Below are 25738 nucleotides of genomic sequence, written 5' to 3'. Positions count from 1 at the left end.
TCTAATTTAAGAAAACCTCAGACGTGTTGAACTTTTCTGCAAGTAACACATCGGTCTGCCTGAAAATAGTCTGAAGAGTGATCTCTCATGCAGTGGTTGTCATATTTTTATCAAGTTGAAACATCCCATAGTGAAATGGATGTAAACCTAATAAATTCAGTGTATATGGTTTAAGTACCAGCTGTCATTTTATGGTGGCTGGATAGAAGCTTCCAAAATTGTGTGGTGCAAAATAGCACATACCCACAGTGCAGGATGGTGATGGCAGCATCACCAGAACTGGGCCTTTTTTCAAGGTGGAAAGAATCAGGGATAACTACAAATACCAGTCACTTTAGTGCAAAACCTTCAAGAGTCTGCTAGCAAGCTAAAGATGAAAAGGAATTTCAGCTTTCAGCACAACAATGAGTCAAAGACTACATCCAAATCAGCAAAGGAATGACTTAACCTAAGAAGATCATTCATTCATTCATTTATTTTCTACCGCTTATCCGAACTACCTCGGGTCACGGGGAGCCTGTGCCTATCTCAGGCGTCATCGGGCATCAAGGCAGGATACACCCTGGACGGAGTGCCAACCCATCGCAGGGCACACACACACACACACTCTCATTCACTCACGCAACCACACACTACGGACAATTTTTTTTCCAGAGATGCCAATCAACCTACCATGCATGTGTTTGGACCGGGGGAGGAAACCGGAGTACCCGGAGGAAACCCCTGAGGCACGGGGAGAACATGCAAACTCCACACACACAAGGTGGAGGCGGGAATCGAACCCCCAACCCTGAAGGTGTGAGGCAAACATGCTAACCACTAAGCCACCGTGCCCCCCCTAAGAAGATCAAAGTTTTTGAATGCTAGCCAAAGCGCAGACCTGAATCCAACTAAAAATCTGTAAAGTGACCTGAAGTGGGCTGTGCCAAGGAGATGAGATGCTCTTACAATTTAAACCCAGAATGTTTTTGCAAGAAAAAGAAGTAAAATATTGTCAAGTCAATATGTGCCATATCCATCCAAATAAACAGCAACTTGCAGTGGCTCTGTGTGTAGGTGTGTTTTAGTGGTGTGTTTTTCACTTTTGATGTTTAAAATGCTAAATTGTTATGTGTGATTGAAATATATGCAAATAATAAACAAATTTCAGTTCAGGGAAGCACCAGGCTTTTCCCAGGATGCCACACATATGTAAAACACCACGTTGGCAGGTAAACTTCACTAAGGGGAGTCAAGCATTTGTATGAGTTTAGATATCTGTATCTTTAAATATCTATATGTGTGCTATAGGTGATTGGTGGGAAGTCTATGCTAGCTTTGCTACACATTACAGTGTGCGTAGCTATTTTGCTAAAGATAGAGAGTCTGAATGCTGAAGGATCTGAGAAATATCTTAACAGAGCTCTTCATTATACAGAACATACTGCATATACTGTACAGTATGTAGGAAATATATGAGGCGAGGCTATTCATTTATCTCACGCTTAAACAGAGCAACCCAAAGCTCATTTTCTTTGGTTAGGTCATAATAAATCTGAGTAATTTACAGTCATTCTGAAAACATAAGATGATAGTGATGACATGCTGACAATAAAATATAAGACGCATTCTAATATCTACAATTGCCCATGACTCTAGACTCAAATACAAATGATAATATTTCCGATTTTTTACTAGAGGAACGAAATAACATTTCCACCAAATGTAGTTGATCACCTTTGACATGCTTCATTACAATCTTTGGTCTGACATCTGCTTCTTTAGTTTTTACACTAAAGCTATGAGGCTGATCTAAAAATAAGGAAAGATTATAGGAATGTCAGTATTATCTCTTAATCACTGAATATCAATTATTTCCATTAATTAGAATTGTAAAGTATGTTTTGTCTCAAAATTGATAGTTTTAAAAAGTCTCACCTTTTGCTTCATACAACATCAGATTTCAACTGTTATTAGATATTCTAATGTTAAATTTCATCTCCAAACTTTAGGTAGCAGCTGTACTGTGGGCGCTTTGTTAAAGTAAACATTACCATTGAGTCTGATGCTTACAAAGAGTGAAACAAAGTGATTATAGCTGTGTTTAGAACTTGTCCATTTTTATAATGAATAGTGTGTTGTGCAGAAGCCACATAATAATGTAAATTAAAATGACTTACCAACTCAGCACAGTTATGATCTATATTAGCTTTCCAGCTTTCAGTACAGGAGCAAATTCTAGACACCACACAAGCCACATCTGATTGATTCAATTTACTACAGTTTTAATCGTAAAAACAGTTGTTAAGATATAAATTCTACTTGTTTTAAGACTCTCGTTTTTAAGGGTTTGGGTTTCAGCATTTCTCCCCAATCTCCTGAAATTATTGGGTATTTATTTACAAAATATCTAAATGCAGGTTTACTTATTAAAATAAGCATATGTACAGTAGTCACAGCCTGCTATCATGATCTAATTATAATGGAATAAAGCCACTGTCAAACAGTTGGTTGTCAGATCTCAGGATTTCTGTTTCTGTGATTCAGCTCCGTCTCACCTGTCTGCTGTCTCTCTGTGAGGAGGAGGAAGAGGAGGCGCTCTTGTGTGTAGGGGTGGAGCTCTTATGGATAGGCGTGGCGATCCTCTCCTCCATACTGGCAGCACGACCCTGGTGACCTCGCGAATGGTGGTGTGACATGATGACAAAAGCAGCCCTCGTTCTCTCTCGCTCTCTCTCTGTCTTCCTCACGTTCTGCTCTCACCACTGGCCAACAACATGACCAGAGAAAGCTGTCTCAAAGGTGACTCACAGCCTCTCTGCTGAAAGATAAAAAAAAGATACATGCAAAAGTTAGTCTTCAATAAAAAGATAGAATTTTCTGGATGTATGCACAATGTCTGGATGTAACCACAACTAAGTGGTTAGTCAAACAGAATCCTCATTTGCCTATCACTACTAAAATAACAAATACATAAAACCACGGTATGAAGTAAGATAAAAAAAATATCAGGTGTATATAATCGGCTGCATAAATCAAATCTGATTGTAACATTTAATAAACTCTCTTCAAGCCTGCCAGTGTTTGGACTTTGCGTCTCAGAGAAAGCAGAAGTGAAGTCACAATCAAATACCTTTATGCAAACTCTACAATTCCTCAAATGAGTCACTTTGCAAAGCACCTGTGTGCTCTGTGTCCTCAAAACAACTTCACTTCAAATTTCACACAGATATACGATAAATGTAACTGTTTTATCAACATGACACTTGCATAAAAAATACAAATAAACCGTCTTATTTGCAAAATATACTGTAAGGTCGTCTTAGTTTATTAATTAATCATAAATAATTTATCTTGAGTAGATTTACTGTATCCCTAACCAGGATAAAGCAGTTAAAGACTGTCCTCAAAACAATAGGCATGACACAGGAATAGATGACAAGAAGAAAAAAGCTGGAGAACCTAGATAAAAACCTATAGGCACAGGGTAGGGAATCTCTGCACAGACAGTAACCTGAGCTTATGGTCAAACCCTGCAGCTCTGAGACAGCATTCTATCTGCTGTATCACTGTACCATTTCAAAAGTCCATACAATTACATATTTCTTCTTACTACTGATGATATTCTTCTAATCTTAAGCTGACCCAAACACAGGCCTTCAAGTGTTTCATTAGGTGAAGACGAGTAACTGAAAGCAAATGACAACCACAATTACAGAAAATCCTCCTAATGGCCCTAATGGTCTGTGGGATCTTTATACACTTTAGTGCCCTATTGTTTCTAATTAATATGAACCTCTGTAGAATTTCCTTACTGCAGAAGCAACAGGGGAAAAAATCACCAGCCAATTCTTTGCATGAATCATAACACACCTGCATGTCCACATTTTCTCTCTAGCACTCCTTCATCAAGTTACTGACCTGTAATGAGGGAGATTCTCATCCCTACCCAGGCAACCACACACACACACTCACTCACACACACACACACACAAGCTACTTTTCACCAATGTAGGATCCAGTAACCATAGTGATTTCCCAAGAAATCTCTCGTTCTTATTATTGTAATGCAAAAGATGAAGGCACCATAATCAAATCACTGGAGCTGAAGTAGCCTCTATGAAAATGTTACACATGGCAACAGTGCTTACATGCTTCAAACATGCTGGTAGTAGTTTCCAGAGCTTATAATCAGTGTAACGGAAGAAGCAATTGAACAGCCAGGGCTATAAATGAGAACCTACTGTAAAATAACTGACAGACAGAAGTGCGTAACGGTGCAGTAAGAGAGTGTGTGAATGAAAGAGACATTATTTCATAGTGCTGCTGTGTCTGTATTGATTAGACGTTCAGCAAGAAGCAAAATCCTGTCCAGAATTAATTACTCCCGGAGGAGATTCCACACAGCTTACACATTTCCTACAAGCTCATTAAAAAACTCCACCCAAAACTATTTTAGGTTTTTCATCTTAGGGGATTTTCTCTCCCTGTAAAGATTCATAACAAACCACCACTAGATTATTTCCCCTGTCATTAAATGGTTCCCTAAACCTCTGCTCTTCTCTTCTCTTTATGATGTTATTGTGGAGGCTTAGTAAGAATAAAGCTACTGATCTTCATTGATAAATGTTACTGTTCATTTTGTGGGTTTCAGTTACTGTCACTGTTACTATTACATTTCAATACTCTATACAGCATTCTCAAGCCCATTGGAATTATAATAGTTTGGCTTGTTAATTTTGAATATGCAGTCAAGACAATTAAAATATCCAACAATAATCCTGAATGAATGAAGGGGCATTAACTACATTCTTCTGCACTACACATACCAATACAAATTATTCAGCATACAAATACCTACATAATTAATATTTGGTCAAATAATAGCACTGAGCCTCATCCAATAAAGGAGCTCTTTATATTTTTATATTTATTCATGTAGACTTTTCTTTTCAGTTAAGATCACAGGATTTCAATAATTTTCAATCCTGGACACTATTCCTGCATACCGTTTATGTGTTAAGATTCCAGAATGGCCATTTCAGGAAAAAGGCAACTTTAAATCTTGAAATCTTGACCGTAACATACCCTTTATTCCTTCCTGTGTTGATTGCTTGAGCAGAAGTGGAAGAGCTGGACCTGGCCCAGAAAAAGCACCTTCACTACACTTTTTCACAGCTGATTTGTGCAGCATTGGTCTGCTCATTTGCACTTTATCTGCCCTGTGCCTTGCACTGCTTTATTTAATTTCTATTTGTTAGTATTATCTGTATGCACCTTGGGACTGAGAGTAATGCAATTTCAAGTCTCTGTATGTATGTACTGTACATGTGGAAGATTTGACAATAAAGCAAAACTTGAACTTGATTTGCATTTTGGTTTCTCTCATTATCACAGGTAACATGATGTAATGACCCCTGACATTATCCATAATGCCATTCAACTACCCACTGAGAGCAGGGCTAGTGGGACTAAAGAAACAAGAAGAATCAGTGACACCCACCAGAAGAGTCAGTGATTTCCATCAAAAGTGTCAATGACTCCCACCAAAAGAGTCAGTGATTCCCTCCATAAGTATCAGTGATTCCTGCCTTGTTTTCAGTCCCCCTTTTCACCAAAAATATCAATCATGTATTAAGCCCAGACTACTACTTAATATACTATTCATATATTTAGATACAGTGATACCTCGAGATACAAGTGCTTTGACACACGAGATACGAGATTTTGAGATACGAGCTGTGATTCGACCATATTTTTTGCCTTGAGATACGAGCAAATTTTTGAGATACGAGCATCCGAGCCGCCGCCGCCGAAACAAAGATCCCCAACAACCACGTGTGCTCTGTTTCCCCGGCTCAGCTTCCCGCGTCTCACTTGGTTAAAGCCGCCTTTCCACTGCACACGACAAATGACGGCCGATAAACAGGAAGTCATTCACTTCCTATGGAGAGTCTCAAAGGCGCTGCGTGAGGTGCCGACCATCTGCGGATCCGTAATTTTCGGGATCCGTTTTAAAAATTTTAAATTGTGCGACTACACCGCATCTACAGCCGACCGGACAGGTTTTTATTAAAACGACCGGCAGATGTTAGTGAGGAAAGAGTGACAAAAAAAGCAAAAACAAGTGAAGAGAAAAGCGATGAAGAAAATTAAGCAAAATTAATGTAAAGAAAACAGAAATTGTAGCAATTAAGTTCAGTTAAGTTAAGAGAAATCAAGCATTGTGTTAGATCTGGCAGGCCACGTCGTCAAGCGTGCATCAGCTGTTAATCAACTTAATGTAACTCCTCCGCCTGTTTACTCCTCCCTCAACCTCCGTGCGCATCTTCCGTAAAGTAAAACCAGTTTATTTTTTTAACATTCTCTTTTATTACTGTATGTTTTTATACAATATTTGTCATTTATAAATACAGGTACTGTACATTTTTCATATTCAAAACATAAACAAAACAACTGGAGTGGAATTTTGCGAGCTGGAACGGATTAATGGGATTTAAATTAATTTAAATGGGGAAAATTGCTTTGAGATACGAGCAATTTGAGATACGAGCAAGGTCACGGAACGAATTAAACTTGTATCTCTATACTCGTACTATGAAAGTTCTAAATGACATTACTTGTGCCATAGATAGTGGAAGATCATGTGCTGCAGTGTTTATTGATTTGGCTAAAGCTTTTGACACTGTCAATCATGGTATTCTTCTATCGCGTCTACATAGTATTGGTCTTTCTGAAACCGCATTAGGTTGGATTAGGAACTACTTAAAGAACAGGTGTCAAAGGGTGCAAATTAAGGGGTTTCTCTCTGACAAGCTTAGTATTGAATCTGGTGTGCCACAGGGGACCATTTTGGGTCCCCTGCTATTTACATTATATATAAACGATCTTGGTGATAATTTATTAGATGCAAGCATTCATTTATATGCTGACGACACCATCATTTATTGCTTTGCACCCTCCATTAATAGCTGCATCTTAAAGTTGCAGGAAGCATTTGCAATAGTTCAGCATAACCTTATCTCTTTAAAATTAGTTCTGAATGATAAGAAAACAAAATATATGATCTTCTCAAGGAAATATAAGTGTATATCTTCTCTTCCGTTGCTTTACACTCTACAGGGTAATTCTATAGAGCTAGTTTCCTCCTATAAATATCTAGGTTTTGTGTTGGAAGAGGACTTATCATTTAAGTTACACGTTAAACATTTGTTGCCTAAGCTAAGGTTACAACTGGGGTTTTATTTTCGAAATAGTGCTTGTTTTTCACAGTCAACAAAGAAAAAGTTGGTGGAAGCTACCTTCTTACCTGTCTTAGATTATGGAGATGTTTTTTACAATCATTGGACTCTGTTTATCACTCTGCTTTAAGATTTATAACTAATACCATTCATTATACTCATCACTGTGCACTGTATGAAATGGTAGGTTGGCCTTCGCTTCACTTAAGAAGATACAAGCATTGGCTTATATTAGTGTACAAGGCCATAATTGGCCAGCTTCCTCTTTATATGAATAGTCTACTAACTGTCAGTAGTCAAGGGCATAATCTGCGTTCAAGTAGATATATTCTTTTAAATGTTCCCTTAATGAAGACAGAGTTTGGAAAAACTGCTTTTACTTATAGTGCATCAACTGCTTGGAATGAGATTCAAAGATCATTGAAATTGAGTGTACTTATCTCAATGAATGAGTTTAAGCTGTATCTCAACCGAACATTCCAAACTGTCTGCACTTGTTCTTAATCTTGTTTTAATCTTGTTTTATTGTTGGAAATGTGTGTGTTGTGATTATTGTTCTATGTACTTAATTTGCTTTTATGTTGTATATTGTGTGCTGCTACCTTAGCCAGGGCTCACTTGTAAATGAGATATTTATCTCAATGTGATTTTATCCCTGGTTAAATAAAGGTATAATAAAAATAATCTTGAGGTATTACTGTATTTTTAACTGAATTTTGCCGCCTCAGGCTCCCTGTGACCCGAGGTAGTTCGGATAAAGCGGTAGAAAATGAATGAATGAATGAATAACTGAATTTTACCTGAATTTTTGTTGGTTTTCCCAGTGGTGATGGATTACAGATTTATCACTGTCACTGGCTTGTCCCTGCCACTTGGCTCTGTTGAATCTGACACTGTTATTAACACAGCTTTAGATGTGGTTGATTTTTCTCATGTACGGTAAAGCATGTAAGATCATTCTTTACAGATTTCTGTGGTTTGATCTTGAATTTCAGTTTTGCCTGTATATTTATTCCTTTATTATTCTCACAACGTTCCCTGATGACTTTCCATGTTTGTCCTTGGGTGTGTAGGTGTTGTGGAGCTATCAGTAGTGAGAATAACAACTGGCTCAGAGCTCATTAGCGATGTCCAGACAGGGGCAGTCCTGCCTGTCACATCCCATTCACACCCTAATTAATATGTGATCAATCAAACCAGACAGACTTTTCATTCTTACGAATGCATTTTACTTGATGTTATAAAAGAAACACTTGTTCTACAGAGGACTCAATAACCCAACATAGACAGCATTTAATTTCTTCCATGTTGTTTCTGTAGAGAAGATGCCACTGGTGCTCCAGTGTGTTCTCCTCTGACTGCATATTGGCTCAGTGCTGTGAGACATTGTGGGTTGCCTATACATAATATATGTGTATGTTGTGTTAGTGATGAGCTGGCCTTAGCATTTGTTTGCCCAAGCATGCTTAGAGAGCAGGTTTCCTCTGGGTAAACCCAGCACAGATGTATCCTGTTGTCAAAATGTGTGTCAGCCTGAATCAGCAGGTTCTTACATGGCTGCAAACTGATCCTAAATGAGTATTTATAGAATCTGGGGTTTAATCCTGGGGCAATTCATTAATCAATGCTCCTATATTTGACGGATTCAGTGGCACAAATGCTCTGATCAGCACACAGATGTCAAAAGAGTTTTACCTCCTCTAAGATAAATGACTGACAAATGGTTTAAAACTGGGCAGTTTGTCTGGTAACCAAGAATGGAAGGATTCCTGAATGGTACACACTGTTCTCTGTAACTGAGCCCAAAAGCATGAAATCAATACTACTATTCTTTTCCAAGAGCATCCCCACACAAACACACACACAGACGTAGGAGACATAGTACATAAGACGTGGTAGTTACTGTGAGAGAAAATTATTCAGTCTAAATTTAGCTTTCAAGACAGAGTATAGTTAAACCTAAAACTACCTACACACACACACACAAATACAGTTCCTATAAATGATCATATCTCAGTATCATTTCATGTTTAAACGGGCTTCCTCTTATTACAGTTAAATGTTGTTATAAGTCTCACATTTTCACAGTTGCCGATGATGTCACAGGAGAATCTCTGTGATTTTTTTAAAATGTGAATGTATTATTTAATTCAATTTTTTTTGGATAAACAGTGCAGCACACTGTTTTTTTTTTGTCTGTGTGCGCCACCTTTCCTTGCAGGCTTGTGCTCTTTTAGCTTATAACAACAGTGTAATAAAAGGCTGGCAATTAAAGCTGTAATGACACAGAGTAGCGTATCATCTGATATAAGGTTCTATCAGATACAATACCTCTGCCTATAAAACATTACAGTCAACAGACCGCATAATATACTAGGTTTTCCATGAGCCAGGACATGCACACACACACACACGCACGCACACACACACCCACACACACATACAATGAGGCTGATTCAGTGGGTTAAAGAAATCACTGTGGTGACAGGGAAGTTCATTTTCAGTATTAGAACACGCTACAGCTACAGAACGCTGTGTGACGTTCGCTCACTAACAGCAGTATGTGAAATACAGTGCCCTGTGCTTTAGACATTTCCCTCTTGAGACTGACACCAGCAGGGCTGTCAAGGTTGGGTTAGTCTTAAAACAACATATGATAAACGTGTGTGCACAAAAATAAACTTGTCTCCAGTGCAAAGAAAATTGAACTCCCTTAGAGTGTTTCATAGATTTTTCTTTATACTTTTGCACACCTACTGGCACTGTTTGTAGTTTTGTATGCGTGTGTCATGTGACTATGTGTCCTTTACACACAGTGCATTCTAACCTTCACGGTAACAGCTGCTTCAGCTGTGTGTGTAGAATAAATGCGGGAGCTGCATAATGACCTCAGTTAGGCCCTTTTTTGTTAAAGTCTTTACTCTTAAATAAGTGTCCAAAAATATCTGCCATTTTAGCCTAAATATTGAAAGTCGTCTTCAGTTTGCACAATGAGCAACGGGGATCCCTTTCACTGGAACTAATGACAGAAACAATAACCCTTTCCCATGACTCAGCAGAATCCACAATGCCTACATCAAGGCTTGCTCTGGAGTAACAGGAAAAGCCTCTCCCAGCTTGCTCGAAGCTCCTGTTCACAGGAAGCCTGATCCCACCTCTTCACATAAAAGGTCAGCACTTCCACCTACACAGCCCTAAACTGTAAATGCACAAATCCACTGAAAAGCATCTTTCAGCATGAGTTCACATCTGGTCTGAGCAGCTTGTTTATTTTCTCTCTTCAGCTTTAAGATGTAATGTTCTGAAGGACAGTTATTGACTCATAAAATACATTCACCATTCACTTTAATAGGAACATGTAAACATCTCATTTATGCAGTTATTCAATCCTTCAATCGTGTGGCAGCTGGAAAGAAAAAATAATAATTATGCAGCTACATCACAAAAGCTTCAGTTAATGTTCCCATCAAACATCAGAATGACCATAACCATAGCATGCTCACCACAGGTGTAAAGAGTGTTGTTTGAGTTACTATAGACTTCCTGTCAAATCAAAGAAGTCTGGTTATTCTCCTCGGATCTTTCTCACCATTAAGGTGTTTCCGCCTGCAGACCCTCCGCTTACAGGATGTTTTTTGTTTTTCACACCATTCTGTGTAAACTACAGTATAGAAACTGTGTGTGAAAAAAACAGGAGATCAGAGATTTCTGAAATACTCAAAACCAGCATTTTTTTCATCTGATACCTACAACCATTTTTCTTCGTTCTGTCATTTGATGTGAATGTTACCCATAGCTCTTGATCTGTATTTCCCTGATGCATCTTTTGCATTGTGCATCTGCCGCTGCTACACGATTGGCTGATAGATAAGATAACTGCATGAATGTGCAGGCAATGTGATACACTGAACAGACAGAATCAAGAAAAGTCAATGTTATAGATGTCATCAGGTAAAAGCATAGCACATAACTTTAACCATTCAGGCTAATAGGAACCTCTCATAGAATTATTATCTGAATTTATCATAGCATCATTCAAATAATGTCTAAATATTTTGTTTTTAAACTTGCATAAAAAAGGCACTTACTTAGGCGCTTACACTGCAGCAGCTCTATATTTAGTTATTGTGTAAGATGAACAAAAAGAATTTCATTTATCCATTTATTCCTTTTAAGTAACAGTGGTCAGTTAAGACAAGGCAGAGATACAACATGGAAAGCAGATACTCACCACAACAAACAACAATATAGCTTATGGTATGTAATGTCTTATAAATATATACCTCTACAGACAGCAAAACTGTCATGGGATGAGTACATACTCATCCTTCAGAATTCTGAAAAGTGCCTTTTTATATCGAAGGGTTTTTCACAATGCACAAATTTCTAATAACTAAAAGATTTATTTATGGTTATTAGAAATTTGTGCTTTTATTGATTCAAGTTAGTGCATCTGCTTTAGCCACTTCAGCAATACAACACAATCAGGTCACGTGATCCTGCTAGCCAGGAAGCTTTTGTACACATGTTTGTTAAGGGATTTAAAAAAAATGAAAACGGTTTAAATCACCAGTCACATATCCATCCTACATGTTTAAAAAAGACACTGTGCTGTGTGTTAGAAACAGTCTACGTGGCTGTCCTCCCACAGCAGGGACAATGCTGGAGTCTATTATACCTATACAAATACAGGACAAACCGTGGTTAAGACAAGTAAACTAGTGACTATGGCCATAATCATTTACATGTGTGTTTGCCTACAAGACTTTAAAAACTCAGAGCTGTTCTCTGTCCGCTGCTGCAGTTGGTTTCATTCGTTTTACAGCTCTTTTTTATATAAACAGAGCCCATGACCAGATTTTGAGGATATATACCATAGGGACAGTTTGTCTACACAGTCATGCCTGTGCTTTTTTTAGCTGCCATGTTGTATTTCAAGCTTTTTTAACTGTATCTTTCTTAATCGGGTGTCAAGAGGCTTCACTCTTCCGGCAAACCAGGTTAATTAGAAAAATGACAATAACACTGAATTTCATACTGTGTTTAAGAGGTAGTTAATAGAGTAGAAGTTATTAAACATTTGCCAATAATCCTACGGTCAGATCCATTTCTGTCTAGTGACATGACATTTAGCTGCTAGACTGCAAACCTGCATGCTAAGACCTCAAAAGCAGATATTAGTATATTTAACAAACATAAAACATAGCATAGGGTACATAGCTCTGTCCTTGACTTTGGATTACAGCTCTTTCAACTAAAATTTTTTCAGCATAGATATTCTGAAACTCAATGGAATTCTCAAAATAAAAACGCAAGCATTTTCCACAAGCTTTTACATCTTCGAGTGTTACGTTTTCTTTGACTTCTTTTTTCTGCTGCGATGTTCAGTTAATGTTCACATTGACACCAGAATGAAGTAAAAATGTGATCCCAGTGACCCCAGATGCTTGTGCCTGGTTTCAGGATATTTCACACAGAGAGGAGGAGGAGGAAGAGGATGAGGAGAAGGGCAGTTGGTCAGAGTAAAATGACCACAAACCTACAGTAACTCTTTACAACCACAAAGAGCAGAAAAGTATCACTTGGTCTTAAAGTGGACTTTAAGTGTCCAGTAAGTGTGTGTCCACTGTTGCCTCAGGTATTCCAAATATCATGAATGCTTGATAAACTTTAGTTTTAGTACATTTAATAAGCAAATGTGGGCAATTGCTGATATGGGGAAACCAAAGCTACAAATAATCCATGTTGGTATTTAGTTTTTAAACTGAACAGTTAAGCAAAACAATTGTCCATCTCTCAGAACACTTAAACCATAAACGTATGGCAGAACTGGAAAACATGAACAAATTAAAACATAAACTACAGTTTCACTGCTATAGTATACTGAGAATGGTGTATGATAATAAGTTCCTGGTAAATGTGTTCAAGGAAAATTATAAAATATATATATATATATATATAATAAATTGCACCAGATTTAGATTTATAGCATTTGCAGACATCTGCATCTAGAACGACTTACAGAAATGAAACTTACGTTTTGCATTTATCTCTTTTATACAACTGAGCAGGTGATGGTTAAAGACCTTGCTGAAGAGCCCAGTACTGATATCTTGGCAATGATGGGACCTGAATGCACTATAATCCGTTCAGTACTCAAAAACCTGGATTTTTACACGTGACCTGGTATACATAGACCATCATTATCAGGAGGGCTCAAATATGTGTTGCAAAGTAACAGCTTAGCTGAAATTGCAATGAATTGCAAGTCAAAGAAGTTACTGTTGATAGTCTTAGTAGTATTTACCTATTTGTTCATGTAATTTAACATGCTCATGAGATTTGATAAAAAATATAGCATCATTAGTTTAAACTGACATGATGATTATAGGGTACAGTGTTCATTGAGGAGGTTTTTAAACCTGGAGATCTATAGCCTGGAGTTAATCCCAGGGGACACGGGGTGAACAGAGTGGCAAACAATCGCAGGGCACAAATGCACACAGACGCCACAGACAATTTTGAGATGCGACATACAACATACAACGCATGTTTTTGGACTGAGAGAGGAAACCAGAGAACCCCAGAGTACAATGATAAATAATAAATAGACTGCAGTAATTCCAGGATTCCATTTAATGAAGCAAAACCTAAGAAAACAAGCCCTTTATGTCAATTAAATGTCAGTTATTACCTTTCTGATCAATAAGATGATAGTACAATAGTACGCTTAAAGTAAGACAGGATTTGCTAACATGTCATATGTCACATTACACTGCATGAATAACAGACTAATGCTGTACCACAGCTGAATTTTATCTTAAATTGTAACTTACAGATGTGAGTAAGTGTGAGAGTCTGTGTGCATTTTGACCTGCAAAGGAAACAGTGGGCTTCATTTATCAGGCTGCATGTGAATGGATTTGTTTGTAAACCGTTTGCCATTTAGACAAAAAAATAATACTTTTGTTCCTAAAAAGCCCAAAATTTCAGAAACATGTTTGGTTCCTACTTACTGTCTCTAGTGTGAGAAGGTTTCAGCATAACAAGAATAACTAATGAACTAAAACTAAACATTGACTGACTGACAAATAACATAATCTGCATAGGTTACTATACTTTTACATATGGATTATAATGTTAAGTTCAGGGACTAAGAATAGCATTGAGAAAATTGAATTAAAATGAAAGAATATAAAAAATAAAGAAAGCTAGGCAAAACAAACCCATAAATTAATACAAACAATACTTCGTTCAATTATGACGAATGCCTTTGTATAAACGGAGGACAGGCTGGTTTATCTGCATGTAGTCATAAGCTGTGAACAAATACATCAGCTGACAAAAGATTTAGCACACGTCAGACGGAAAGATGGCTTATAAATCAGTTCCGTTTGCCACGTCATCTATTTTACATGCTGTGCAACACTCTGGATCCTGCACTACAACTAAGACAATTAAAATGTACATTTAAAAATAGTTTCTCTGTGTGCTTGGTTTATTGTTAATGTCGCTCCACTCACTTAATTCTCACCTACCAGTTAAAGATTTTATTCCCATACAAAGCTGAAATAACTTCAACTTCTGATTTATCTTTATGTTTAGTAGTCATTTCATGCTCCCTGATGTCTGTGCGCTTGAACTTTTATGGAGTTGTGTGGATGTCACTAAGTGCAAACGATATGTGTCGGGAAAAATATTTGAGCATCTTTAGGCATTTAACATAAACACACAATAACAAAGAATAACATCTTTTCCAAAACTTTTGTAAATATGCTGCAAATTCTGGTGTTTGGTTTGGCTTACGCAAACATTTACACAGTGTGAGACAAATTATTAGTTATATTAACTTATTATTAATTAAATAATAATTAAATTATTATTATAATTATACAGTTTGTGTTACAAGAATTTCAGCTTGCTAATGGTGAGAGGAGTCATGAACAGCAACATTTATTGCTTGATATGGAAATTTCTGATTTAAAGTGAATGACAATGTCACAGTGTTGAAAGAAAAGGGTCTGATTGGCTCAAAAAAAAAAATAGTACAGTAGTGACTAAGAGCAATAAGCAGCTTATACACCCAGCCGAATGAGTCAAGGCTTTCACAATAACACTGAACTACCACAGCCTAATGCTTTCCAAAGCATTTTGGCAACAGAAGCATAGTTCCTCTATACAAATCTATACATAACAAAAGGTGCTATTTAAACATAAACAAACCAATCCCACTGGACACACAGAGCTCCAAGAAATACTCTAGGTCTTCTAGAAACAGAACAAAATGCATGTACACGTGTACAACACACAGAAGCAGTACACATGGAGAATTTACACAAACCTCTTTGTTGAGTAAAGCATTAGAGGTGCTGCTGACTTTGTCCACCTGCAATGTGATTGGACAGGTAAAGTGTGTCCATGGTGACAGCATTAGTGTCCTAACTACTGCATAATTAAAAGAGACTCTGACCGTCACTCTCAGTGGTCTGGTTGAGTTTACAATAAAGTGAGTGCAACTCTAGAACAAGGTATCATTCCTGTACCTGGTGTCATGTGGAGGCCACTATGCTTTTTAATAAGAAACACCTTTCATAGGAGTAATGAGCTTAGCTTTTAATACGCTTGGTAAGTTTAAAAAAGTACCCAGTGCAAAGCAGGAACTACAAGGTGTCTGAAAGGTCAGGAACAAATGACAGTACAACTACAACATATTATGACTATACATCATATGCTCTATATGTGTACCCTTATACTCTACGTACTCTACGCACTCAGCCACCGTATCTATTTATTTATTTAAGACGTATTATTGCAAATTTTGCTCGACATATTCTCATTGTTATATCTTACTTTACAGCATAGATTTTTTCCTGCAAATATCCCAACGTTAGGAAGTCAGGGTAAGAGCACACTGGCTATTGACTTTTCCGACACCCTTTAGTTTGCTATTTAATACAAATGAGACGATTCTTAAAATAGGTCAGATAAGGACATGTCTTTAAGTGTAAAGGAAAAAAAATCATACACAGTTCTGTCTCAGCACACAAGCAGAAATAAAAAGCTCTCTATGTTATTATTATTATTATTATTATTATTATCAGTAATAAAATAAAACAGTTTTGCTTTTCCTATGACCTGGCAACACATTTAAGAGGATTTATGCTTCCCTTTTATTTTTTCCCCTTTCCTGACAACTTTCTTAAAATCTTAAAGATTAAAGCCTTCACTTCTCAGTCCAGTGTATTTGAAGTGTTGTGTTAAAGGAAGCATGGAGTCAATATCAGATACAATGTCTGCAATGTCACAGCTTGACCTTGCTGCCTAAACATGTAAGATGTCCAGTTCTCCAGCTCTTAAGACGAAGATGTGCAGCTGTGATGAATCAGGACACGTTGTGTAAACTTTCTGAGTGTCTGAATCAAAATGAAAAGGTCAATATATAAAGCTATAAACATGTCACAACACAGGAGTCTTCATGTATTAGACAGGGATTAGATGAGGAACAGATGGACAGGTATCAGGATGCAGGTCACTATTAATGTCCTCATCATATGTTACCAGGTGCAGGACATGAGCATCACAAAGCACTGCAAATTCCTGGTCAGGAAAGTACATCGATTGCACTGATTTATTAACAGTTTCTAAGAACTACAGTGTTTTTTTCGTGATGTCACTATAAACAATGTGATGATGATGATCAATATAAACAATACACTGGATAGAGAGTCATACACAATGTCACAGACTGGAGCTGGTTTACAAAAAATAAAGCAGATGTAAGAGGAGGAGGACTAGGAGGAAGAAGACATGGTAAAGGAGCTGCATACTAACCGTTAGCTTTATTGACCATCTTCTTGGCGCATAAACCTGATGGTTCCGGATGCTGTAATCACAGAGACTGATGGTTTATTCCTCCATCAGCAGCTATCAGTGTCTCCTTGCTTATCTCCTCTGAGGTGCATCGTTAATCGGCTAAAATTATAAACGTTTTTAGCCATAAATAACCTGGTTAAAGTGAGCAAAGTGCTGTGTGTAGTTGAATTTGAACGCACTAGAGATAGATGCTATTTCACGCTCCTCCCTGCAGTAAAGAAGATGACTTCAGAGCCCGAGCTTAAACTAAGAGCAGGACTGGATCTGTTTTGTTTTTTTCCCATCCGTATTTTGACAAATCCCGCCCCCTGAGCTGGGATTGGCTTAATTTTTTTTCATTTCGAGCTATCCCTTAATACGTTCATTCATTTACTAGCCAATCGTAGAGAAGTAGCATTGCATTGACCAATCCTAGCACAGGAGGTGGGATTTGGAAGACCAGGAGCTGGATTACACAGCTGGCTCTGCGCAAAAGCCGGAGCGGCTCGTTATTGCGTATGAAGTCTGAGCAACACATTTAATAAACAGCCTACTGAAGCAAACAAAAACATGGTTCTGCATTAAAAACCGGGCTTGCACTGAAAACCTATTCAAACTCTGGGAGATCTGTATTCCTTCTGCAATCTTCCTCTGAACGTTTTTTGTCTAGAAATTCAATTCAATTCTATTTTATTTGTATTTGTTCACTTTTTACAATTAACATTCTCAAAGCAGCTTTACAGAACATAAACATAAAACAAATGGTTAATATAAAGATTAAAATAATACAAAAATTCAAGATGAATATTAGATATATTTAAATGTGTATGTATTGATCCCCAATGAGCAAGTCTGAGGTGACTCAGGTGACTGTGGGGAGGAAAAACTCCCTTAGATGGTAAAGGAAGAAACCTTGAGAGGAACCAGAGTCAAAGGGGAACCTCATCCTCATGCAGGTGACACTGGAGGGTGTGATTATAAATATACAGTCTGACAAATGTTGTATTGATGAGGAGGTTGTTGTCACATAGAGTTGGCATCTCCTCTTTAGTATAGCAGAGTCTAACTCAAGCTGGTAAAATCTCTAGATGCCTCAGGATCCTAACAGAGTCAGCCTCGTGTCAGTGGAGGTCCACAATCTTCAAGATATGTATTCATAAATTCAGCAAATCAGAGCAAATCATTTTCAGGTACACACTTTTCCCCCCAGTCTTGCTCAGGATTAAATTAGAGAAATTAATGCATCATCCCCATTCACATTTACTATGCTAATTACGGTGATTAACCTCAAACTCCTCTACAAAAAATATCAGCTAAATAATGATCGTTAAAATATCGTATTACGTTAGATGAATGAAAACTCATCATGGATAATTTGATAGGTGTCAGTTGGCATACTGTCCCTCATTACAGCTGCACAAACATCACATCTGTCAAACATGACATGGCAGCTTTAATTATGCTCAGCGTAAAGTATCTGCCACCTGGTGGAGTGCAACAGGTCCAACTGTGTACTTACGATCGAGCAGAACATTTACTGTGATCCTATTCATCATATGAGATCTTAATGCAGGTCGCTCTGGAGTATTAACATAATAAATTAGATACTATTAGTGTACAGATTGAAAACACAAGGTTCGTCATGACAGCCATATCTGTTACAGACTCAGTTCAGGCTATTTGGCAAAGAAATATCCCAAATAAAACAATATTAACCTTAAACAAATTTTATGTTGCACTTTACGGCTATATTGCAGTTTTCTTGTTAGTTTAGAAAATAATGAATAAAACAACAAGTTAGTAACAAATGTAAAGGAAAGGATATGTATCACTCGCTACTACAATGTAACAAAGAACTTTACAATTCCTAATGCTATAATTCCTAATGTTAACATTATAAAAAAAAAAAACACAAAGCAATTCATCTGGATTATTATTTTTTTTTTATTAGTAGTAAGATCATTTACATGAAAACGCAAACAGCAATGTCTGGTGTCTGTTCTGTCTTTGTCTTCACAGTCTTTAAATGTACACCGCTTATAGGTGTATTTCACAATTACATATACGAAAAAAAGAATACAGTATTAAAGGAGACATAGCAATCATCCGCATAGCAAAACATCAAACAGCATATGTACAGTAGTCACTGTCCGTAGCTATGAGGTCGTGTCATCGTAAAAATCCGTCCAGTCATGTCGAAGTCATGCGTCATGTCACTTAAACTCTGTAGGAACAAAGACAGCAAACCAGTTATACAAGCACACCCTGCTGTGAGACCTGCTTCCTGTGTGTGAATGGATATAGACATGCACTTGTGTTTGTCAGGCTTTATCCACCGAGCAGAATCGTGCCTTAAGGGCCTAAAAAGGTTAGTGAATATCACTAGAAAAACGAAAGAACGCAGATTGGTCATTTAAAAGTGAAAATCTCAAACAAATAAGCAAATACATCAGATTATGGAATCACCCACATGATAATCATTGTTCTTTTTAAGCATGATATTTTAATCTAATTTCATCTTTCATTCAGTAATTGGTAATAAAAAAGTAAATAATCATTAGCACAGTATTGAAGTAGACTGTTTATCTGACCTGCAAAAGATAAATAGGTTTTCTTTATGCCTGGTCTCAGGCAGAGACAAGACATCAGTGAAAGAGAATGTTACTTGATTACAAGCACACAGAAATTTAAAGAGAATGTACAATGAGAATAAGTTAAAATTTAATTTAGAGTCAAAAAAGTCTAATTAAAAAAAATCTAAGGAATGATTAAAATTGTCCATACATTTTTTTACCCGGTAAATAGCTTTAATGAAACATGACATCATGGTGTTGGTTTGTGTGTTTCTGATTTAGTGTAACTTTGTCTCATCTCAATGTAACTTAATATTAACAAACACCTGCATGAGATAACTGTTAGCCAGACAATGAGATGGAACTAAAGGTGATGCCTTACCAGAAGTTGTGACCTACCTTATGCCAATGTGGAAGCTGCATCAGTAAGTTCTCTGCCTCTTGTGGGACTCCTCTTTAGGTGGATCAGCAAGCATGACCTTCATTTTCACACCGTTTACCACTTTGCCATGAAGTGCTGCCATGGCATCGTTCGCATGTTTTCGGTCCGCATATTTAATGTAGCCCACATTCCGGCCTGGTACCAGGTACACCTCCACTAAAGAGCCGAAACGACTGCAAGAAAATATAAACCTACATGTTCATACATGGTTACTGGAAAACAAAAGGACTGTGCTAATCTAATAAGACTCATCTGTAATTAAACGCGTCTTTCAAATCATAAATCAGCAGCATCTACGTCTCAGGGCAGAGCAGTCATGCAACATAAAAGACACTTGGATTCACCAATCAGGATCAAAATGGCCGTAAAAGAAAATCTCTAATTAAAGTATGATCTAATTAATGAAATGTGAGGAGATTTGAGATGTCTAGTATATATGCAGATATTCGCTGCTGACTGCACAGGAACACACTCACAGTGCATTATGCATTGGATTCAGAGCCATGACTGCAAGTACACATTTTAGGAAAAAGTTGGTTTTTTGGGCCTCTTTTATACACAAAATGGCATTTTGGGTAAATAAACACAAAGCTCCATAAAGGAGAAACTGTAAATTGTATAAACATCACAGCTGCTTACCGGGTTGTTACTCTGTAAGCTGTAATTTCTTATTTGATAACCTGTTTGCAATTGAATTTCACACTGTCTTATTACACCCTTGTGCGAAGGCTCCAGAACATGATGCGCTCTGTGCTGCTCTTGAATCAACTGTTCTAGAAGCACATCGCAAACTGCCAATGGATGATGCTGAATAAGACCTGAAGGTGAATCATTTTGCATTTAAGTAAACCTTTTCTGCATTGCACTTCTCTATCGCTCAATGCACTTGCAATAAACCACTATTACAGAAGCATTAAACACTAATCGTACACATCACTGGGCTGGAGTGCTCATGGATCATGTTCAAATCATCTCTGTATTTCAGTATTTATGGACATCCTTTCAGAAATGCTGTGTGTGTGAAGTGTGGCACTCACCAAAACACATCTTCAAGTATGTCCACTGGCAATGGGGAGGGGTTGAAGATGACAAAAAGCCTCTCTTTGACCACACTGTCAGGAGCAGCCAGTTTCTTATGAGAGGGGAGGACAACATCCGTCTGTACACGAGGTTTCTGGGGCAACGATGAAGCTGCATAACCCTGCAGACAAATTGTATTATTCAGCTAGTTAGAGGAGGTCAGCACAAAATGCTGCTATTAAGACTAAACCAGTTATTTAGCCCTAATTTAAAAGTGATAACATTGTGCCTCAGCCAACCCAGTACTACAATGCCCTTTATGTAGTATTATATTTAATTGGGAAAGTACTGATTTTTAGGTGAAAACCATCCCACACTCCCATCATTCCCAGGCAGGGAACAAACCCATTCCCTGGGGAGTTGACACTCTGTGCTGGTCCAAAGCCTGGATAAAACGGAAGGGTTGCGTCAGGAAGGGTATCCGGCATAATAACCATGCCAAATCAGATACGCAGCTCAGATGATCCACTGCAGCAAACCCATACAGGGAGCAGCCAAAGGCAAACAACAACAACTATTAAGTGAAAACCATTATGTGAACCCCTAAGTGGGATTCCTTAATTGAACTCAGGTTTGATTACATAGTTATTTCCATTATACTCTCATACTGTTTGGTGCATCATGCTAAACATCTCCCACTGTGGTGCGTAAAGAGTGCTGCTTACTGCAGTGGTCTTCATTAGTTGAGCTCCAGAGGGGCCGTTCCACACCATAGACATCATCTGAGCTGCAACCAACTGCATGGCCATCTTTCCTACTGGGCTATCAAGAAAAGAAAACCCATTATATTGGTGTTAATGCTGTGAAGATGTGTCAAACAAGAGGTGAAAACTATATTAAAGACTGAATAATGAATAATAACAGCTCAAAGCTGGCCTCTACCTGGTCCTGTCCTCTCCATCATCAATGAAAGCCACAGAAAGTCGGTTTCCAGGTGGATACTCAAAGCCATTCAGTTTTTCTTTAGCATACACAGCAGATCCCAAATTACTGTAGCGAATCATAGCCTGGCCTGTAAACAACAAATATCATTAAGACACCCTAAAACAATGTTTCAAAATAAAGTAGAGTAGAAAATTACTGACAGCTCAATGCCAACAAATAAATTATCGTTCTCAAAAAGAAAAAGAAAATCCCTTCTCATCTAACAACAGGTGCTCGCACTTAGAGCTCACGAGATGCTACTGTGACTTTAAAATCGGGGACTAGAGTCAGATGGGACAAAAGATTTTGCCCATCTGACTTCAGAACCCGGTTCTAAAGTCATGGTGTGTGTATCTGTTGTTAGATGAGAGGGGCTTTTTTGGGCATAATGAACTTTTTGTTGGCATGGAGCACAGAATTACTGGCACCACTAGAAACATGAGTAAAAAAAATTTAATTTAAAAAATGTAACCTAATTAGTTTAATTTAGGTCTTTATTCTGTCATATTTCACCACGATGGTTAACTAATTAAACACAAAAACCTACTTATCTTTTCCAATAGTGCCAATAATCCTAGGGCTGTCTGTAAATAAATAAGTCCTAAAAAATATCTAATTTATAAGAAGGGATTAACTACATTCCAAGGCAGCGCTGTTACTCTACGCTGTTATTTCATATTACACAGTAATTACAAGTACAAACGCAAAGATGCAAAAATATTTGAACTGAGATTTCAATATGAACTGCACAGAGATCCAGATCAGTCTGAGGGTGAATTAAAGTGTTATAAATAAGGTGGTCTACACTACCTTTACTGAAACCATATTGGTCTCTCTGCATCTCACAGTATTCCATTCCTGGGATCAGATCAAACAGGCTGTAAATCTGCTCCTGTGCAACAGGCACACGCGACGACACCATCAGACACCTAGTTATCATGTCCGAGTTCCAGCCATCTCCAGCAGCGTAACTACTAGATTCTGCACCTGCAGCACACCATGCACACTTTAGTACTAACTTTATACAATTTATACAATACTAACAGTTACAGAGAAAGAAACCTAATTTTGTTATACGAAATATCAGCGTTGTTCAAATGTCCTATTCCAAATTAACTAACCAAATTAGTGGACTGGAAGTAACTGATGTAGAACACAGATTATACCACAGCACTGTTGAACTGCAATACTGACTAGTCAGGAGTTTCTATAAATCACACAAAAAGGCAGCAACTTTTTACAGGAAGAGACTACAAACAAAATAGATATTTTTTTGGATCTGTTAGTGTTACCCATCTATAAATACTAAAACTGGAATACTTATAATACAAAAGGTATAATACACACCAAATGGGTAGGCACTTAAGCCTGGCTCATTTCCTACATGATCAGATCTTTGATTGCTGAAATAGTCGTTGTCAGCTGAGGAGTTTTTTGTCCTTGGTTCAGCAAGAATAGCTCTGAAAGCTGGTCAGACAAACAGAGGGTATAAAGGATAGAAATGCCTAACACATGCTCAAATTTCTCACTACGGTTTGAAATTAACACTAACGTACACAGAAACAGCACAGTCATGCCACTTACTTTTGTCACAGTTCTCTATAGCCTTGGCAGCCTGAGAGGGTTTGTGAAATCGGACATAGCCCAAACCCTTACTCTCACCTGTAGATTTATTTTTTATGACAATGGCATACTCTATATCTCCATAGGTCTGTTATTAGTGAAAGTATGAGAGGACAAGTGGAAGAATGAAAGACAGAAAGTTAGTTGTCAAAATCAAGCAATATTACTAATTATCTATGGTGTATGAACAATTTACTTCACAATTTATGTAATTTTGTCTAGGCTTGATATACTGTCAATGAGTGTGAAATCGCCGCCTTTCTAAACCAGAGATTGAAAGAAACAACAGTTACAGTACATTTAAATGAATGCTGTATAGAAGTGCATCACTGACCAAGATAAAGTAGTAATGAATGAATTAATGTTAATTAAGATATACGTCGTTCATCGAGTGGTTGTAACGGAGAGAAGATGTATAAATATGTGACTTATTATGTGAAAGTTCTATATGACTTGGCAACACAGACGATGTGGTCTTTTACCTGCACCAATAACGCCGTGTTCTCTTCCTTTGCCTTTCTAACAATTATACAGCAAACTTATCTTAACTTACACTGTTCGCTTTTAAGGACCTGTAATATACATATTTTATTCTTGTACAATCAAAACAGGTTTATTTTAAGACACTGGTGCACTCTAAAATCAACGCTTTAAAAATAAATAAATAAATAAATTATATATATATATATATATAAAATAGTAATCTGATAAATTATTATAATCGATGTGTTTTTGAGTGCAAAGGTAAGCTGTCAAACTGTGTTCGATCTAGAATAAGAAATCTCTCTTAAAGATAAAGTATCGTCTTGACATCATAATGACGTTAGTGGGACACCTTGAAGGTCTCCTTCAGGTCTTCTTCAGTAAATGTTTTGGGAATCATGACAAAGATTCTGGTCAGTTCCTCATCCTCCACGTCTCTGTGACTCCCAGAAGATCTGGACTGGGCGATAAACACCTGTCCAAGGGAAAAGAGCACAATAAACAATAAGTGTGTGTGTGTGAGAGAGAGTGAGTGTGTGAGAGTGAGTGCGAGTACAAGGAAATACACTTCCTTTAGAGGTCTTTAAAAGGTCTGCAAAGTCGTCTAATGAAACAAAAAAATAAATAATGCAACATGAGATTTAAACAAACAGTGTAATGAGCAAACACCTTAATGGGTTTGGTTCCTTCCACCAGACACTTGCCGTGCATTTCCTCCATGGCGTTACACGCCTGTGAGGATTTAGCGAATTTCACAAAAGAAACTCCTTTAGACTCTTTTGTCTGTTTGTCTTTTACAACCCAAATGTCTTGGACTTCACCGAAAGGGGCAAAACGCTCCCGAATAGTGTCCTCGGTGATCGATTTGCTGGTGACCAGAAACAGTCGACTGTTCGGGGGGTCATCGAGATAAGACGAAGGCCTGTTGTAGTCCTCCATTTTCAGCGCACTTGTGGCAAACCTTGCTAACTAACACGCTTTTAAAGTAGCTAGCGAGTTACTTTAACTGGACGAAATGTAAATAAAACACCTAAAAACGCAAAGCAACAAAAATAAAACTGTTTCACCGAAATATTCGACTTCTGATCCACTTGAAAAGTGCAAACGAAGAGAAAGCCTAACGCACTAGCTTCAATCCAAACACTGTTTGTCTTCAAATCTAAGACTTCAAAATAAGAGTCGTGCTGCTTAAAGGTCTAAATAATAAAAGAAATAACTTATTTGAAACTTCATAAAGACTTTATTAGTATGAAATAAAAATTAATTTCTTACAAGCATTTTTTTACCCCATAAAAATGTACAATTTGAATTACTAGTAATAACATAATTCATTGATTTGTTTAAAGGATATAACCAGCTATTATATGTGTGACTTCTAAAATGTTTTAAAGTGTAAAAATCAGTCGGATTAATTGAACAATTGGTTACCATGGCTTGTACTATTAAGAAGGTTTTTTTTATTTTTTGTTTGTTTTTCTAATAAAAAAAAATACTTATCAGGCACAACAGGTAGTCCACTACTTGCTAATGCTAATTCTAAT

The 25738-nt window shown here is 37.4% G+C and overlaps 2 protein-coding genes across 9 annotated transcripts in view; both read right to left on the bottom strand.

Annotated features, from left to right (window-relative positions):
- Positions 1-17316, bottom strand: part of osbpl6 (oxysterol binding protein-like 6) — a 42794-nt gene extending 25478 nt beyond the window's left edge. For 3 of the 6 annotated variants that reach the window (XM_060876579.1, XM_060876584.1, XM_060876583.1), the window contains exons 1-2: positions 17052-17316; positions 2538-2800 (exon numbers count right to left, since the gene is read on the bottom strand). In XM_060876579.1, the coding sequence (XP_060732562.1) occupies positions 2538-2678 (141 nt within the window). In that variant the 5' untranslated portion in view covers positions 2679-2800; positions 17052-17316. Of the gene's footprint in view, positions 1-2159; positions 2237-2537; positions 2801-10723; positions 10808-17051 lie in introns of those variants that run through there. The other 3 variants (XM_060876581.1, XM_060876582.1, XM_060876585.1) reach the window with 3 other exon arrangements.
- A 1682-nt stretch (positions 17317-18998) lies between these two features.
- Positions 18999-25352, bottom strand: rbm45 (RNA binding motif protein 45). Of its 3 annotated transcripts, XM_060876577.1 has the most exons (10): positions 24867-25352; positions 24550-24672; positions 23676-23802; positions 23439-23558; positions 22902-23078; positions 22050-22179; positions 21833-21929; positions 21125-21288; positions 20045-20260; positions 18999-19296 (listed from the first exon to the last, which is right to left on the bottom strand). In XM_060876577.1, exons 1-9 carry the CDS (start codon positions 25134-25136, stop codon positions 20068-20070), a joined length of 1401 nt encoding a protein of 466 aa, XP_060732560.1. In that variant the 5' UTR covers positions 25137-25352; the 3' UTR covers positions 18999-19296; positions 20045-20067. The 3 variants fall into 3 exon arrangements, with proteins under 3 accessions (XP_060732560.1, XP_060732559.1, XP_060732561.1); XM_060876576.1 differs by having other exon boundaries at positions 18999-20260; XM_060876578.1 differs by lacking the exons at positions 18999-19296; positions 20045-20260 and adding an exon at positions 20573-20905.
- Positions 25353-25738: the final 386 nt, after the last annotated feature.

This window comes from Tachysurus vachellii, chromosome 8 (assembly GCF_030014155.1).
Source record: "Tachysurus vachellii isolate PV-2020 chromosome 8, HZAU_Pvac_v1, whole genome shotgun sequence".
Classification (NCBI taxonomy): Eukaryota; Metazoa; Chordata; class Actinopteri; order Siluriformes; family Bagridae; genus Tachysurus; species Tachysurus vachellii.
Note: the sequence above shows the minus strand (reverse complement) of the source record. Positions and strands in the feature narration are given on the sequence as shown.

Coding starts and splice junctions, on each gene's coding strand:
- rbm45 (XM_060876576.1), bottom strand. CDS start 25,136: ATGGAGGACTACAACAGGCCTTCGTCTTATCTCGATGACCCCCCGAAC. Junction 23,559..23,675: donor TATAGAGAACTGTGACAAAA/GTAAGTGGCATG, acceptor TTGTCTGACCAG/CTTTCAGAGCTATTCTTGCT. Junction 23,079..23,438: donor CTTAAGTGCCTACCCATTTG/GTGTGTATTATA, acceptor GGTGTGCTGCAG/GTGCAGAATCTAGTAGTTAC.